This window comes from Anser cygnoides, chromosome 24, assembly GCF_040182565.1.
Source record: "Anser cygnoides isolate HZ-2024a breed goose chromosome 24, Taihu_goose_T2T_genome, whole genome shotgun sequence".
Taxonomy (NCBI): domain Eukaryota; kingdom Metazoa; phylum Chordata; class Aves; order Anseriformes; family Anatidae; genus Anser; species Anser cygnoides.
The window spans coordinates 1,900,174-1,918,709 of record NC_089896.1 but is presented as its reverse complement, the minus strand read 5'-3'; the positions used below and the strand labels follow the sequence as shown (position 1 = coordinate 1,918,709).

At 58.7% G+C, this 18,536-nt stretch overlaps 1 protein-coding gene across 3 annotated transcripts in view; it reads right to left on the bottom strand.

Annotated features, from left to right (window-relative positions):
- Positions 1 to 14,092, bottom strand: part of NKAIN1 (sodium/potassium transporting ATPase interacting 1) — a 30,201-nt gene extending 16,109 nt beyond the window's left edge. The window contains exon 1 of one of the 3 annotated variants that reach the window (XM_048073223.2): positions 13,909 to 14,092. In XM_048073223.2, coding sequence (XP_047929180.1) covers positions 13,909 to 13,920 — 12 coding nt within the window. In that variant the 5' untranslated portion in view covers positions 13,921 to 14,092. Of the gene's footprint in view, positions 1 to 539; positions 560 to 13,520; positions 13,849 to 13,908 lie in introns of those variants that run through there. The other 2 variants (XM_048073221.2, XM_048073226.2) reach the window with 2 other exon arrangements.
- Between the last annotated feature and the right edge of the window lie 4,444 nt (positions 14,093 to 18,536).

Genomic DNA, 18,536 nt, shown 5'->3' with positions numbered 1-18,536 from the left:
CCGGCTGTCTAGACGCTGTGCCCCAGGAGCCCGGCACGTGGGCAGGATGCGACCCCGGCACCCATGGGTGCACCCACCGCCAGCATCAGCACCGTCCCAGGGCACCCCCCGGGCCCCGGCACCCCCCGGCCCCTTCCCAAAGCTGCCCCAGCTCCAACAGCCCGCGGCTCTCCCTGGGGGATGCAGCCCCGTGGCAGCTGATGGTGCCAGCCCACGGGTGCCCCCCAAAAGTAGTCCAAAAGTCACCAAGTGCTGCACAAGGCAGCTTACGGCCAGCACCCTCCCATTTTGGGGGTTTGGCTCCAGTTTAAGGAAGGGAAACTGAGGCAGAGCACGGAGGTGCCTGATGGGGGGACGAGCGTCTCAAGCAGCTCACATCGGGGACCCCAAATCCCTGCCCGGGCTGTGACACCACAGGCAACGGGCTCGGTTCCTCGGGGTGAGCCGAGGTGGGACCCACGGGGCAGGAGACCCCCCCCAGAGCCCCCAGACCTCCGAGACAGCAGCACCCCAGCAGCCCTGCGCGCCCCCAGACCCACCAGGCTCCCGCTGCCTCCGCGCTCGGCGTGCGTCGCCCCGCGTCCCCGCAGCGGTCCCTGCTGTCACCCTGCCGTGCGCAGCGAGGACCCCCAGGCGCTCCAGCAGGGGACAGGCCGGCTGAGCATCCTCTCCGCAACCCAAAAGCGGGGCGGCGGGGTCCCACCGCGCAGCGGGGCTCTTCCCGGGCAGCCCCATCCCACCCACCAGGAGCTGCTTGAGCTCTTCTGGAAACCTCCGCGCAGCCGATGGTGGCAGCCAGCTCATACGGAGGCTCGGAGCACATTCAAATACTATTTATACTGCGCACAGGCTGGAGATACAATATTGCATCTATTATTTTTACAGTTATATAAATGCTGAACCGGAGCGATAAGGCTGCGATGAGACTTGGGCGTTTTTTTTTTTTTTACCGCCGCTGTCAGAAAGACAAGGAAGTCAAAGTGATTCATTCCCACGCTTCCCCACCAGAAGTTGCCTCCTGGTCGACACCCTCCTGCAGACAGGCTCCATCCGACAAAGCATTTCATGGGCTGCTTTAATTGTCCCCACAAATGGCCTCAAAATGGTCCCCAGGGTCCCCCCACCGAAGACGACAGGGAGGGTGGCCCCATGCCTTGGGTTGGCATCAGGGTCCTGGGGAGGGATGGGCACAGGGGACGGAGCAGGGACACAGGCAATGGGCCAGACCTGCCCTGGAGCTGCTGCTGTGCCTCAGTTTACCCACGTGGGAAATGGGTTAAGTCCTGCTCTGCTCAGCATCGCACCCAGGAGCATCTGCAGAGGATGGCTGGGCTTTGCTAAGGAGCACAGTGACAAATGACATTGCCACCATCTTCTCCTCAGGGATGTCCCCACGTCCCTACATGCCCTGGATGTGCCACTTTGCTCCACTCGCTGGCCCCTTTCTTGAGCCGTGGCAATCGAAGGGCTCCTTTCCTTAACACCCAGCTGATGGGAACAGCGAGCGATGGGATGGGACGGAGGCTTTGGTGGAGCTGAGCAGCCAGGGCCACCAGCACCGCCAAGAGGGGCTGGTTCCTCTCACCCTCACTGCCAGGCTAATGGGGAAACTGAGGCACGGGATGGCAGAAGACCAGAAGCCCAAACCCTGGAGGAAGGCAGACACCGGACTGAGCAGCTCCTGGCTGTGAACCCACGGAAGCACCAGTGGGGACGGCTGGGTGGCCTGGGGAGAGACTCGGGCTGAACCTTTCTGAATTACTACTTGTAGCCTAAGTTAGGCCAAAGGGAGAAACCAAGGGAAGAAAAGACCTGGGCAATGGCTGTGGCCACCCATCGGATCGCATCATACCGCATCCCATCCCATCATATCGCATCCCATCCCATCCCATCTGATACTGTCTCGTCTATGTATCCATACCATCCCAATCCTATCTGATCCATCCCATCCCATCCCATCCCACGGCAAACAACCCCCCAGGCCCAGTCCAACACAGTTCCCCAGTCCCCAGCTCAGCCTCGGCGGCACCTCGGCTCCCCCGGCCCTGTAGAAGCCACGAGGGAGATGTCCCCAGGTCGCTGTCCCGGCAGCAGGACACGTGGCGGTGACACCAGACCAAGGCACCGGCACCCAGCTGAGGGCGGCTGCTGGGCCAGGGCACGGAAACGTTGGCAAACGCCTTCCTGCAAATGCCAGCTCCAAACAAACACGCTTTCAGACAAATAAAACTGTGATTAATCAAGCACCTCAATTAGACACAATGAGCCACGGCTGATGATTAAGCCGAAGACTCACAGCAGAAAGCACATTAGCAGCATGGACACTCGGAGGCTGAGAATTAATTAAAATGTAGCAAAACCCCCCGAAAAAATCCCTAGTAAATGGGGGAGTGCGTGGAGGAGGGGGCTTTCCCCACGGGTCTGGGGATGCTGAGCGGAGCCATGTCCCTGTCCCAGCCCCGCTCCTCCGTGTCCCCAGCGGTGACACCGGGGACGTGGGCACCTCCACCAGAGCACGGCTGCTGTCCCAAGGCAGCCTGAGGGACGTGCCCTGCACCTGAAGGGCACGGGGGAGCCTGGCAGATTGTTTGCAGAAGCCCGATGCTAAGTTATGTTATTGAATATAGAAAGTTGCCTTCTTGCATTAACACAATATAGGGGACACCCACAGGGAGGTGACAGCGAGGGTGGCTCTGGCCAGAGGCGCTGGTGGCGTCGGGGGGCTCCCACAGCCTAAATCTGGGGGATGCGTGGGGACAGCAAACGAGGTGGGAGGACAGGAGAGGTGCAGGGAACCCAAATCCCTAAATATCAAATTCTGGGGGTGAGAGACCAGCCTCCAAAAACTTGCAACCTCCCAGCTCCTGCCCCGGCTGGGACGGGAGGGCTCAGGGTGACGCAGCTCGAGAGCCAAGCCCGAGGCGAGGGCGAGATTTGCTGCTGGCTCCTGGCTCCCAATAAAAGGCACCGTTTGGACAAGGATTAAGCCGCAGGCAATTTCGATGCTAATTCTTCTGGTTAAGTTCTTTAGTCCAACATCTGCAAGAAGCAAGAGGTAATTTCCCCCGGATCTCGAATAGCGACTCAAAGACGCTGCTAATATAATCTGATAGAGGGGAGAGGGGCGAAAAGAGAAAGGGAAAAAAAAAATCCAATTTACTGACTTATTTAGTGACACCTTTCGTAATCAATTCTCCCAGGAAAGAAATACTGATTAAAGCCAACCGTATTGCTATGGAAACCGGCGGTCCCTCCTCCCACGACCTGCAGGCTGCAAAGAAAATCGGGCGAGGAATCTGCCTGGTAACAACCGCGCTAATGAACCGGGGAGCAAAAATAATCCCCCGGAGCATCGCCGCCGCCAAAGGAGCAGCCGGAGGCGGCCGCCGGGGAGGCGAAGCCGCGCGTGGCTCCCAAATATTGGTTTTAATGGCAGGGCAGAGCTGCCTGCCAGGAAGGATGCCCCTGGGGCCCTTTCCCGCATTGGGGATGAGGGGCTGGAGTGGTGCGCGGAGGTGGCACCCATGGGTGCTCTGGGCGGAGGGCTCACCCTGACCTAGAAACCCTCCCCAAAACCCCATCCATCCTCCCTGTCCCATCGCGGAGGGCACCCAGTTGCTCCCCCCAGCCCCTCCATCCACCAGCCCCGTCCTTAAGCGCCCATCCCAGCACCTTTAGGAGCTGCCCTCCCTCTCCTCCCACCTGCTGGGTGCCCAGCCACCGCCTCGGCCGCTCGCCCTCGTTTTTCAAGCCTCTAATTCGAGCCACTTAGGACGGGGAGTGACAGCGGTTACGGGTTTCATATGCACATATTAAAGGCGAGTTATTGTCAGCCGGGGAGACGGATGGGCCCGGCAGGGAGACGCGGCGCTGGTGGCTCCATAAATCTTCCCAGGGGCGGAATGCAAAAGCAGCACGCGGTGGGAAGCGGCCGCGGACGGCGGCAGCACGAGGACCAGAGCCAGAGCTTGGCTCCTGGGGGCTCCCCCGAGCAGCCACAAGGCTCTTTTGGGGAGCTTTAAGGAGCGACGGGCTGTGCAGGACATCATTAGCGCCGCCGTTACTATTTAGGAATTTAATAGCAATCCCATTTATTGAAAACCCAACAGCCCAAAACCCATCTTCCCGCGCCGGCAGGAATATTGGTGCTGGAGAGGCACAAAAGCTGGAAACAAATGGGCACGCATGTATGGATGTGCAGCCCTAATAGAACTGGAGCCCTTCATATTTCCAACAATTGCTGCACGTTAGCAAAATAACAATTGCTGTTAAGCATGCTGCCACCTTTCCCATTCATCACGGCGAGGATTTAATAAGGCGCCTTAGCAGAGCGCGCCGTGACCACCAGCACATTATTAAACGCAGCGATTAGCAGCTGCAGTGGATGGGAGCTCATTAGAGACTTCTTAAACATCCATAAAAATTGCTTTTATTAATCGGTTATTCCTCTTTTCATGCCCACCGCATTAGGCTGGCACCGAGATGCTGTGAGCATTGGGGCTGAAAGGCTCCAACCCGCCCCGAGCACCCCAAACCCTACAGCAGGACATCAGCCACCCGTGTCCGATGGGGACACGGGACTGTCCTCCACACCGGGCTGAGTCCCACTTCGAGAGGTCATAAGGGGATGTTTTTTTTTTTTTTTTTCCCAAAAAAACCAGTTTCTTCCCCCCAAAGCCACCTGGGATGGATTTGCCAGCTGGGACGTGCGTGCTGCCCCAGCTTCTGCACCCAAAGCGTGCCTCTGCCCTAAGCCATCGCCTTTTTGGTGCTTCCCCATGGGGGAAGAGGATTTCCACGTACAATTTCAGGGGAAAACCCAGCAGGACAGCACAGAAGTCCTGACAACAAGACTGGGGTCCCCACTGGGGTCCCCACAGATGGGAAACGGGGCGGTCCTCGCTCAGCACAGCACCCAGGAGCACCCAGCAGCACCCAGCCCCACCTCCTCCTCCTTGGGGTCCCCGGCCCCATTAAGGACAGCGGTGCTAATTGCATGGAGGATGCGGCCCATGGATAATTCATGGCAGGGAGGGGATGCGGGCGATGCCCATCGTTAGGGCTTGCTTTGCTTTGTCTGGCGAGTGCCGCCTCCCCAGGGTGCCCCGAGCTCGCAGCCTCCGCGCAGCCCTTTGTTCGGGTGCTCGAATTAAAAATAATTGGGGCCAGGAGCCAGCGAGGGCGGGTGCAAGAGACACAGCCCGAGGAGAGCCGATGGCCCCAGGGGTGAGGATGAGGGGACAGGAGGGGATGGGGACGCGCTCCCCCAGGGCTGGAGGGGACCTCGCCAGTGGTGAGCTTCAGGGGAAAAAAAAGAAAAAAAAAGAAAAAAAAAAGGCCTTTAATAATCAATTGGTATTTATTGAGCGGGCCGTAACAATAACAGCCTCCTGCTGCCAAATTAAATCCGTGTTTGGAGTCACCGAGTCAGGGACGTGCTGCGAATTCCCAGGCGGGTAAAAAGCCCCGGTGCTGATCCCAAACCAACCCCGCTGCTCCTGGGGTGCCCTCGGTCCCCACACGGTGCGGGGGCTCGCTGCCAGCCCCGTCCCTGCAGCTGCCCTGGGGATGTGCCCCCCGCAGCGCTCCCGCTGCCCCCCACTGCTCTGGGGGGAAAATTGAGCCAGATGTTGCGAAAATGGGTCAGGATGGATAAAAATGGTCCAGGATGGATGAAAATGGGCCGGGATGGACGGCATCGCTGGGGGAGTGAGGTCAGCTGCTGGGGGTTTGGTAACTGCCCAGCGAGGGGCTGGGTGTGGTGGTTTTGGGGGGGACGGGAGGGGACAGGAGCAGAGGGGGGTCTGGAGGCACAGATCGGATGCTGGTGAGCCCCCTCGGGCTGTGGGGAAGGGGCTGGGGCCAGGTGTTGGGCCTAAATGGGGAGAAAAGGAAGAAGGAAAATAAAAGAAAAAAAGGGAAAAGGGAAAAGGGAAAAGGGAAAATGGAAAAAAAAAGAAGTGAAAAAGGAAAAGGGAAAAGGGAAAAGGGAAAAGGGAAAAGGGAAAAGGGAAAAGGGAAAAGGGAAAAGGGAAGGACCCTGGTGTCCCCGCAGGACCACAGAAGTATGCCCAGGGCACAAGGTATCAGGCAGTGCCCCAGCCCCAGGGTGACATGTCCACAGCTCCCTGCAGCCCCCAGCCACAAAAGGGGACGGGGTCCATGCCCCAGCCCCGTCACTTCCCAAATCCCTTCCCCCAAAGCTTTTCGTGTTCCATTCCCCATCAGGAGTCCAAACGGAGGCACCGGCTCCTTTCGGTGTCCCCAAACCACGCTCCTGGCTCTGCCCTGCGCACGTGCAGCGGGGAAGGGATGCACTATTGATCGAAGAGACCAGACTGGCCCAGAGCACTAATTAGCCCTAATCAAGGCAATTAGCCTGAGAGCCAAACAGGAGGTCAGCACTCCGACCTTGGGCCTTGCCCTGCCTCGGGTTGTGTCCCCTGTGCGTGGCAGTGACGGGGCCAGGCACAGCGGCTGCGTCCCCTGCTCAGAGGAGACGCGGGGTGGGCAGCGAGGATGAGGAGGGTGCTGGGACACAGCCCGGTGGCAGGAGAAACGGTGACAAAAACTGCCCGGAGCATCTCTGCACAGGGATGCCCTTGTGTGGGGTCCCAGCCCGACACCCCCCAAATACCCCTCTGGTTCCTTGGGGCATCAGAGCACCTCTGGCATTCACCCCTCAAAATCCACCCTCCTTCAGCCCTCTCCTGAAGCTCCTGTTTGCTAAATCCCCCTCGGCACCACCGGGACGTGCCGCCCCTGTGCTGGGCACCCCGACGCATCCCCGCATCCCTTGGGGCTCCCGGCATCGGGTCCCTGGTGGAGCATGGGGAAACCTCACCCCAGAGAGGGTCCCCGTGCCCAGGGCACCATGCACCCACTGGGGAAATACAATAATCCTGAATAATAAGGCAAAACATGCAGGTGTGGGATCCCAAGGGCACCCACAATCACCTAGAGCTGGGGGGCTTTGGGTATCTCCGCAGGGAGCGCTGCGTCCCGCACCGTGGCCTCTGCCTGGGTGCAGGCTGACGGGCAATTGGCGTTTTCTCCCCCAAATCTCCTTCTGCCACAGAGCGAAAAGCGAAAAATGTGCGAAATTTCCCAGCCAACCACGTCCGGGTGGTTATTAATCTTATTAATAAAACACTTGGGGTTTAATGTCCTGTTTAAATATGATCGGGCTGCTCTGTGCCAACTTTTCCTTTCCATTTTTTCCAGGCTGTTACATACATATTTTGAAAATTGAAATGAATAGTCACTCGCAGGACAGGGAGACAAGATGCCAGCGGTCCCATCCCGCACCGTCCTACCTCGGAGCATCCTGCCGGGGTGGGACGTTTTGTCCCCACACAACTCAACCTCTCCTCAGGAGACGTTAAACCCCTGGTGCATCCCCTCCAGCCAAAAACCACCCCCAGCTCTGTGCTGGGATGGGGACACCCCAGGATGTTCCCGGCCACCCCAGGGGGCAGGGACGCACCCCACACTGCTGGGTGAGGCCGTGCCTGCAGCGCTGCCTGGCCGGGCGCCGCAGCGATCAATACGCAATAACCTGCATCTGCCGGCCGGCGTTGGAGGAGCTATCAGACATGCGGCCGGAGCTGATGGGAACGTCACGGTTTTGTGCCTCTTTCCTCTCCGCTGCCTGTTTCTGGTGTTTTTCCTTCCCTTTCCATATGGATCTCCCCGTGGCATCGGTACCCAGCGATGGCTGCAGCACCCATGGGTGCCCAGCCCTGGTCGCTGGAGGGAGGCGATGCTGGCAGGATCCTGCTCCCAGGGAAGGCGTGCGGTGCCTGCGGGATCACAGAGCCCTTTTCCAGCCCTATTTCCCACCATGGACCATCGGCACGAGGCTGGGAGGATGCTCACTGCTGTGTCAGCACTTGGCGAAGCGGGATGTCAGCGCCATGGGCTCAGCACTGGCTCTGGGTCCTAAATAGGGACCCGAGCCATGGAACGACCCACGGATAGGATGTGGGTTCAGTGGTGGCTGTCCCCTAATTTCCCACTAAGACCCCACAGGCTGTTTTTTACCAGCAGCTTTCCCATCCCACGGTTACGGACTGCTTGAATTTCAGGGCGATGAGTTTTGAAGCGTCTGATCCCCAAACCCTTCTCAATTAACGAGCCCCCCTGGTTCCCCCCGTGCAGCAACCGTCTGCTTGTCCAAGAAATCCAGGCAGAGGAGCCCGTGTCCCCCTCCCAGGGGGAAAACGTTGGGGTGCAGCAGTGCCAGAGGGGCACGGGCTGGGGGGGAGCATCTCCCCCTTTCCCATAGGGACATCGTCCCCCTTGCCCCCTCACCGCCCCTACACCAGCCGGCCCCCCCACCAGGAAGCTTCACCCTCCCGAAATGTCTCACCTGGGCAGGCCGAGGCCCCTCTCTGGCACACCAGTGTCTGCTGGAAAATAGGATTTCTAGCCCAAATTGCACCAAGTAGGCCCGGACTGAGGTGTTACTTCCCCACACGGTGATTATCTCCCGGCCCGGAGCTCACCCAGAGGCAGAGTTCAGAGCTCGCAAATAAACAAAGCAGCCAGGAGCGCGGCCAAGATGTTTATTGATCCGGGAGCCTCGGGCTCCCGCTTCTCTCCGCAGCCAGCGAAAGCCCCGGGCGCGTGTCACCGCTTCCGCCTGTCACCGCGGGTCGGCCCGGCCAAAGCCACCACGACGGGTGCACGGCGCCAAGTCCAGAGCAGCCAAATGGAGCAGGGCAGAGCCGCTGTCTCCTCCAGCAGTGCTTTTATGCCTTCTCCCACGGCACCGAAACGGGTGCTGACGGTTCCCCAGCCCAGCACGCAGCCCCTCGAAGTCAAGCCCCAGCGCGCTCTAACGCTTCCCCAGCTTCCATCCTCTGATCCCAGCTGCATTGATTTTTTACCGTGCTAATTTTTTCTAACGGAAAGCCACGCGGGGCTAAATCAAATCGCTTATCGGCATCTAAGTACTATTATGTCAACGCCGTTACTTTTATCAGCCAAACTCGTGAGCTCATTGAGAAACAAGACCAAGTTTTGTTGGACAAGGCTCATTTTCCGAGACATCAATTACGCCACCGTCTTTTCGGCTTTGCTGATCGCATCATGCATCAGCCTCTCCTTCCTGTGCTTTTGCAGGTCTTCACATCAAGCCAGGCTGCCCACGGCTTTCTGGCTCACCCCAGTCATTTTTTCTCCACTCCAGCCCTCCAAGACATTTTTCCAGCCCTCTGAACGGTTCCCATCGCTCCCAGCTTTGTTGCGGATCAGCATTAATGATTTAGAGAGATCTTCCAGCGGTCCCTTTAATACTCTTGGGTGCACATTAGCTAGCCCTGCAAATTTAGACATACTGCGCTTTAATAGCGGTTTTAATTGAGAGCTGTAACACCATTCCTTCCCAAACGCACGCCAATAAACCTTTATAGCAGACTGTCAAGCACAGCTCTTTGTATGAATAATGCAGGCACACGTGTGCACAACAGAGGATGCTCATGCACGCGGACGTCTCGCCATGCTGGGATGCTTCTCCGTGGCCACCCGTGCCCATGCTCCCTACCGCGGCTCCCGGGGTGGCCGCACAGGTTGGTGACAAGGTGGGTTGGGGTTTCTGCACCTGCCCGGGCACACGCAGACCTCTGACACATGCGCATGTCATCGCCGGATCCCCTCGGCGCTGCCCACCCTGGAACATCCCCAGCCCTCCCCACCAGCTCCCGTTGCCCCGCAGCATCCCCGGCCCTCGCAGCATCCCCTGGGCACGCACCCACCATGCCCGGCCCGTGGCGAAGGGGCGCGGGGAGCCGTGGGGTCCTCCATCCGTGATGCCGCTGTCAGCCCTGAACCCAATTTCCATGGCAACCATGCAAATGTGAAAGCTTTCCATAATCATTAGGGAGCAGAGCTGAGCAGTATAAACAGTGACTGCAGTAGATTACATGCCTATTATGAACAGTCGCGGCTTCTGAGCACTGGTAATTATACCTAATTGTGCATTTAATTGTGTAATTGAAAACCCACATCCAGAGTTCAGCCCGGGCTCCATTCCCCCCATCCCTGGTGGTGGGGGCAGCTCCGGTCCCGCTGCTCTCGCGCTGGCCCCAAGCATGGGCTCGGGCACGACGGCAACCACGCGAGGACAAAAGATGCCTGCGGCCATCAGAGGCTCTCGCCAGCGACGGAGCCGGTGCCAGCAGTGGGTGTGCGCCCGTGGGGTGCGCGGTGCAGTGGGGGCAAGGGGGGACGACCCCACTGAGGGTTGGCTGCGGTGTCCCAAAGGGATGGCTCAAGGCAGAGCCAGGGACCGCAGCAGATGGGACCATGCGCTGCCCTCACCCATCCTTCGTTAAGCCGACGCCCTGGGGTCACTCTTTAGCTTCTCTCCCAGCTCCTCGTGCAGGCTCGGTCACTGTAGGTCGCACCCTGGAGGCTTGCACGTAAGAAAACCCCTCGGAGGGATGGGCAGGTGGGATGGGACAGACACGCGGCCCCACTCTGCCTGCACCTCTGACCCTGGGAGGCTGCAGGAGGAAGGAGGCCAGTGCTGGCATGGCACAGCACGGCATGGCACAGTATGGCACTGCTTGGCATGGCACGGCATGGCATGGCACTGCATGGCATGGCACACCATGGCACGGCGCGGCACAGCACCGTCTGGGCAAGCTCCGGCAGGCTCAGCCAGGCGGGAGGCACCAACTGAGCCTTGCTTTCCCAGCCAATTAAAGGAAAAGGAGAGGAACAAAGAACAGAACAAAACACTTCGGAGAGATGCCGAAGGGTGGTGGGAGTGGGGCGAACAACGAGGCGTCCCCCTGCCTCCGCACCCCACACCCAACCGGCCCCAGGAGGAAGGCGAGGCAGCGGGGCTGCCACCTCCAGCCGCCACCATTAGGCTTCAGAATCAACGAGAGGAGCAGCTCGCAGCTCCCGCGTGCTGGCGGCGGCGAAGGGCACGGCAGGTTTGTTTTTCATCTGGCCAGCTCAGCAGCTTTACTGCTCGCATAAAGAAAACATAAATTCCCCCGACAACATCGGGCGTCCCAGGGAACGGCTGGTTTAATCAGCAGCCGCGAAGCCGCCGAACCCCCAGCCCCCAGCCCAGCAGAGCCACTTCTGTGTTGCGAGCCGACCTGATGCTGGCAGCATTAAGTGGCCTCTTGTTCCTGGATAGTTGGCGTAAAAAGAGAGTTTTGATTTCATTTCATCTCATAATCATAAATATCTCCAGCCAGCCCCTCTTGAGGCTGAGTCGTTGCATGTCTGGCAAATGACTCACTGGTTTCTTAGCCTTTTCCTTGGAAAATCGCAAATAGAGGCAAACTCTGGCTGGCATTTCTTCTCTCCCAGGAGTGGAAACACCCGGCACTTGCAGCCCTGGCTCACCGCGTGCTTCGAGGCAGCGGTGAAGGAGCATTTGCGATATCTGGATGATATCAGGGGCTGGGAACCATTGCCTGGGGCGCCGCAGCTCATGGCCACGGGGCTGGGCAGAAGTTTGCGGGGAGCAAACCAGCCCCTGGCCCGGTTCGGGTGCCACCACGCGGGGCAGCCCGCCTGGAGGAGCATCCTCTGCCGTGTGCGGCCTCCGGGCTCCTCTACTCCCCGAGAGACCAGGACTTGTGCCACCGCTGCAAGCCCCAACCCCCCACAAAAGTGGCCCCACCTTGCTGCCACCCCACTGGCACTGGGTGCTCAGGGGCATCTCCCCGCGCCCAGCAGGGCTCAAGCTGCTGCCTTCTGGTAGCCTGGAGCCAGCGACGAGGCTGGCAGGGTGCTGTGGTGGCCACCACCGCCTCAGGAAGCTCCAGCTGGAGCACGTGCATGGTCCACAGCCTGCCCAGAGCCCCGAGCAGTGGCACACATCCTGCACTGGTGCTGGGACGAGGCAGGGTGGCTTCGTCCCACAGCAGGAAGGCATTTCTGCCCACGCTCCCTCCTGGAGAGCATCGTGCAGCCTGGGAGAGTTGGGAGTACCCAGGGGTGGAAGACCCACCAAAAAGGGACAATTTTGGAGCCCATCCTTGCCGCAGCAGCACTAGGACACACAAGACGAGGATGGGGTGGAAAGCCCGGCCTCAGGCTGCATCACAAAGTTTCCCCGGTTGCGTGCAGGAGCTGCTCTCCCAGCCTAGGATCTCACACTGATTTGTTTCATTTCCGAAAATAAACGCATCAAAATCTCCTCTCTTTACAGAGCTGGAGTATTTCCCTGCAGAATAAATGCCAACAAGCCTCTTGTTGAGTTGAGCAGTGAAGGAAAAAGTGACCGAAAGCCAGGAAACTCCCGCACACAAGGAAACACCCATCATTTTTATCCTGAATAAGCGGGAACAGGAGCGAGGCGCAAAGCAAGACTTCACCGACTAAACCGCAGCAGCGGGGAAGTTTCAGGGCACGGAAGGCGATTCCCGCAGCATGATGTTCTGCTTCCCCAGCACCAATTTGCTTTGAAACATCCCTTAGCCCCAGGAAAAGCCGCTCGCCACCTTTTGCAAGGTCAGAACAACTCCGCAGCCGTGGCCTTCTGAAAGATAAAAAATGAATGGGAGCGACGCCGGGAAGAAACTGCCTGTCAGCAGGATGCCACCATCATCTCCAAAGCTCTCCGCAAGAGCAGACACCGAGCCCGTTTCCATCACACACATCACCACCTCTATCCACAGCGCTCCGCCGCCCGGTCACCCCCCGGTCCATGGGGACATCGCAGCCTGGCCAGGCGACGTTTTGGCAATTCCCTCCCTGTTTCCCTTGCCACGACGAGCCCCCGGCAGTCGCTGAATGGTGGCAATGTAATTCCACGGGTGCCACTTGGCTACCAGGTTCAACAAACCACCTGCCTGGAAAAGCGCCTGGATAATTAATTGCAACCTCCGTGGTTGCTGGTTTTATCAGAAACCCCCCAAACGCCCCACATGCTCCCTTCGGCTGGCCCTCTGTCACCAGCCTGATGAAGATGGATTCACGGGTGGTGGAAAGCACGACACACAATTATTGCAAATATCCACGATCCCATTAAAATGAACCCTGTCCGTCCTCTCTTCCCCCAACGTGCGAGTGTCCCCAGCCCGCGAGCAGACCGGTCCCACTCAAAAGCAGGAGTTTGCAAAGTGTCGGCTGTGCCTCCAAGTTTTGCTGTTGCCACATCTCAGGCAAGGGACCCACACCCCAAGAACCATCCCTGGAGCTGCTGAGCGCAGGATGGGAAGCCACCCTCAGCAGCTAACTCGGAGAGAAGAGACTGCAGCTGGAAACAAAGCTCACACCTGCTCAAGACACATCCCCAGGCACTGACAGCACTGGGAACTGTTTCAAATCCGTCTCCTCTTCTGCAACTCCAGCAAGCACTGGATTGAAGCAGGGGAGGAGGGTCACATTTCTTTTCTCTTTGCCTTTTTTTTTTTTTGGGTTGCATTGAAGCATCCCCAAGCTTCACAGCAAGGTCACCGCCGAGACGGAGCGGGTAGCGGTGACAGCAAGCATTTCGCACAAAGCACAACCCGGCATGCTGATGAGCGCACGGCCCCTCGGCTTACCAGCTGCAGGCAGCAGAATCCAACCAGCGTACATCTCCCATTGCATCTCCCCATGGTTTCCCAGCCGGAGCCTCGGATTTCCCCCACCGTGGCTGCGCGTCGCCTTCCTCCAGCTTCTCACCAGCCTCCCCTTCGCCAGCAGAACCGCCACCCGCGGACCATCAGGGGGGCACCAGCAACATGTCCCGCTCTCCAGCCTCCGGCCAGCCCCGGTACTTTCTTCACAGCAGCCCTGCCGCCTCCCGCACCCTGCCAGGTTAGCACAGAGGCGGGCTGGGCTCAGAAAGGGGCATCGCCCCCCTTCCCCGCCTTCCTCCCCGGAGCCCCGCTCCCCCCTTCCCCGCTACAACCCCATCCCCCGGCGCAGGGGCCCCGGGGCCGCGCACACCTCGCCATCCATCCCCGGGGCGCGCAGTTTTGCGCGGAGCCCGCCCGGCCCCTCTATTGTCTCTCCCGCACAGCCGCGCTCCGCGCCCCGGGGGCGGGCGGGGAGGAGGCGGCGGGTGGGGTCGGGGGGGGCGCGGCGGGCAGGGCTGGACGCGGCCGCCGGAACAAGGCCACCCGCGCTCCCAGCGGGGCCCGGCGGGCGGCGCGGCCGGGCGGGGGGCGGTGCGGCCGGGCACGCCGCGCCCGCGCCGAGCCCTTCGCGGCTTCCGGGCGGCCGGGGGCGGCGGGAGCGCGGCCGCCTCCCCGCAGCCGGCGGCGGGCGCGGCTCCCGTTCGCGCCGGGCTTTCGGTAGCGGGCAGCAGTTTTGCTTTTTAATTGCGGATTTTGTTTTTTTTTTCCTCCGGAGGAAGGCCAAGGGGGGAGACCTGCAGGGTTAGATCCTGGTTTGTAAATGTAAAGGGCTGGAGAATCGCTGATTCCCCCCCCCCCCACTCTGCCCCAGCCTGTGTCCCTTGTGGTCCGCAGGTGGGTGGTGCCTGGACACTGAGCACAAGGACCCCACAGCCACCTCCTCTGGGGGCACCCTGCGGTGGCCGTGTCGGGGCAGCACCTGGGCTTGCGGGGTTGACAGATGCTCAGCCCTGGGAGCAAAGCCCCTGTGAAACCCCCAGCAGAGCCCTAGTCGCACATGGCTTCCCAGGGCTGGGAGCGACCTCTGCCTGAACAGACACCAGCCATCTGGCTTTGTGCCTCTGCTCCCACAGGGCTCAAATCTGGAAGATTTGGGCAAGAAGGTGGGTGCAGAGAGAGCTGGCAGGGTATGGCCCCTAACAGCCATCCACCCTGCTTGCCTTTGTTCTTTCTCCACAGCACACCTTCTGGGGGAGCGGAGACTGCAAATCTGCCGAGGAAAAACTGGGATGGTGCTTTTCCAGTGCGTGAGAAACCTCCCCCAGAAATGCCACCCAGCAGAAGGACCTAGGAACACTTCACTGCTTTTCAGTTCCACGCTTTCTTAAACCTCAGCCCCGATTTTTATAGCAAAGCATATACTAAACCATTCCTGAGCACAAAGGCACCAGAGCAGCTCTGTGCTGGATCCAGTGGGCCACAGCCTTGCAGGTGTATTTGTGTGTGTGTAGGTCTGGCCATGGTCTAACCCAACCCACTCAAAGTTTGAAAGGGCCCAGCCAGACCACCCATCCCTGTGCACTGCTGGGACCAGCCTGCAGTAGCTTCCACTCCTGGAGCTTTTCTGTCATCCTCCGTGGTGGGAATTTCTCTCTGTCCCGGTGCAGCGTGCTGGCACATGCTCCCAGGAGTGTTCTGTGAGGTACTTGTGTGGCCAAAGGATAGGATTTGTAGAAAACACTTGGCTTCTGTGAATGCAAAATACATACTACAAAAATTTGGTGGGCTCACAAAGCAATGCCCTTAAACAGAGGCCCGGGAGGGATGGCTGAAAGCAGTCTGAGCTGATGGGTGTTTGAAAAACAGGAACTGCTCCTCCTGGATTTAAGCAAAGGAGGAACCTGGGCAGAGGGACCTGTTTCACCCTGTGGATCAAAAGGGATGAGGCCCCAACCACCTCATAGCATCTCACTGGCAATTACCAGCCCAATGTGCTCAGCTCAGCCCTCCCCGTCAGTGCAAGGGTGCAAAGGCTCAAGTAAATAACAGAGAAAGGCAAAACGCACTGATGTAAAATAATGAAAGCGATAAAACCAACACAATGGTGCTGAGATCCTGCCTGGCTCTCGACCAGGTGGAGTTTTGCGAAGAATCAATTTTAGATTAAAAAGGTCAATATACCATGTCAAGCTGCTTCCCTAGAAGGCAAAGAGATAACTTAATTTGTGAGCAGGTGGGAAAGGGCTGAACATTTTGTCACTTGCTCTGCTCACAACCTGCCACCCTGCCTCTGGACCTGCGGCCCTTCGCTTCTTCTTTTTTTTTTTTTTCATGGAAAGAAAAAAAAAACAGATGACACGCAAATTATGGAGGAAATATTAGGAGGAAATTAAATCAGGGTCACATTATTCATTCATGGAGATGGGAGGAAGCTGTGAAGATAAGTGCTTTGATGTACACAAGACACATTGTTCGTGGAAAGCCATTCTTTTTCAATATCGTTGGCTTTTTCAAATGGAAATGGGGCACGCGGGAGATGACAGCCTGCGCTCGGCTGCCCGCTCATTAGGGGCGCAGCAGCCCCATGCTAACGCACCCTGGGCCTGCAGGCTCTTGGCTCTGCGGCAGGAGGTGCCCGGCCAGCCCTGAACCGGCTGCTGGGTTTGCAGAGGGGCCTGGAAATGCATTCTTTGGGTTGCAAGGAAGGAAGAAAGAGGTATCAGGAGGACCTTGGGTAAACTTTGGCAGGGCTGGGTGCTGGATTCGGGCTCCTGTTTACACCTGGAGGACACCGGGGTGCTTTAGCATCCCTCTGCCTGCTGGAGCCGAGCTTGCACCGATGCAGCAGATGCCGCCCGTGGCTCCAGCCTGCAGCTCGTGCTGCTGCTTTTCTCCCTGCCCTTCTGGCCCTCAAAGCTGGCTGTGAGGGTCCCAGCCCCACGTGGGGGAGCAGCAGCTCCCAGCAGGGCTGGGGGCACCTCTGCGTGGAGCCTGGGCTGTGGTGGGGCTCGGCTTCCCCGGCACCTTCTCATGCTGGGAGGTGGTGGCAATGCCAGAGCCACATCCTGAACCTTGCCGCTCGAGGAGCCCGGGCACGGCATGGCCCCGCGGGTGTCACAGCCCTTCGGGGGATGTGGTGCAGTACTGGGGATCCAGCACGGGGGCTCCCTGCAGACCTCATGGGGTGCTCAGCTGCGGGATGCAATTGGGAACATGACTGCGAGGTGTGGAAATGGAAACCAGCAGCAGCAGAACCACTACCCCAGGTGCCGTTTCTCTTTTCTTTATATTCTCCATTTATTATACATCCCTAAACTGCCTAAAGGACAGCTTATAATGCCAGCACAGGGAAGAAAACATGAGCAGCTCTGCCCTGCCAGCACAGTCATTTCGAGGGTCCCCAGGACCCCAAGACATCCGCGGGGTCGTTGTCTCCTTCGGTGCAGCCCCGTTGCTGCAGGAGCCAGCTGTGGGGCAGAATCCAGCCTGGCCAAGTTCTCCCTCCCCAGGCTATGAGGAGCCAGGTGGGTTGAAATCCCACATGAAATCATGAAATCTTCGCCTTCAACCAAAGTGGGATGTTTTCAGTAAAAAACCACCTGTATCCTCCGCAGCCCTTCTGCTAGAGAGAGATGTATCTGCTAGGGACCTAAACAGAGCGCACAAAAATGTTAGACTTTTAACTGGTATTTTTACTAAAAATTTCTATTCTTGGTTCGAGAAAACCAGCAGAGGACTTGTTGGTTTTCTTTTTCCCCAAGAAAATCTGGAACAGGAAGAAACCACAACACTGGCAGCTTTTGCTTTCCTTTCCCAGCCGGTGCTGCAGCCAGGGCTGCTCGGTGGCTGCAGGAAACGCTGCGGGGAGCTGCAGGACCAGGACTTGAGGCACTTGTGTCCAGCTCAAGAGTTGTTCAATACTTCCAAGCAGAGCCAAAAAATAGCCCTCAGGAAGAGAGCCAACAGCACCCGCCTTTGAGCAGACCAGCAAATATTTAGGGGGAAAAAGCACCAAATCTGTGCCCAGGGTTTGGGATCGTCCCCAGGAGAGGGGCTGTGGCAGCTCCGAGGACCCGGCTGCTGAGCCAAAGCCGAGCGGTGCCCGTGGGCATCTTTTAGCAACTTGGGCAGGAATTTACGGCGCCGAGCGGTCTCTCGGAACAAGCCGAAATGATCGTTTTGGCGTGTTTATTGGCAAACAAATCTTCCAAGAGGACCCATCTATCTGGGTTACGGTGACGGGGAGAGGATATTTATTTCCATCCGTTATGCAAATCAGCGCAGGGTGAACACGTGCAAATCTCCCTGCCACTGCCGTGCAGGCAGAGGTCACACGCAATTAAACAGGGTGGGTAATTGGGGCTTCCGCATGCATCCCTCTGCCTGGCTGCTCCCGGCAGAGACGGCCTGTGGGTCGTGGTTGGAGCCAGCATGGGCAGTGATGGAGCGCCCCAAAAGCACAATTTAGTGCCTTTGGCAGGGACTGCGTTTGTCCTTGCCACTTCGCTCAGGCTAAATCCCTCCCACGGCTGGTGGGCAGGTTAAATTTAGTGGAGCAGCCATGATACGTACACTCAAGGGCTGAAGGTCTCCTGGATCCAGGCTAATGAGCCCCTAATTAACCAGAGGATGGAGCGGCAGAGCAGCCCTGCAGGTGTGATGCAGGCGGTGGCTTTGTGAAGCTCAGCACCCTGCCAGGGGGTGGCCAGGTCGCAGCTGGGTGCTGGGACAGAGCCTGGGATGATGGATATTCCAGCCATGGGATCGGAGATGTTCCAGCCATGGGATTGTGGATGCTGCAGCCCCAGGATCAGGGATGTCCCAGCCCCAGGATCCAACCCTGAGGTCAGGGATGTCCCCGTCCTGGGATGGATCAGGGATGCTCCAACACCGGGGGCCAGGATGCTGCCTGTGATGGAGAGCCCAGATCCGGGCATCGAGCTCAGGACACTGCACGCCAGCCTGGACCCAGCACCTCCAGCACAGGTACCAGCAGAG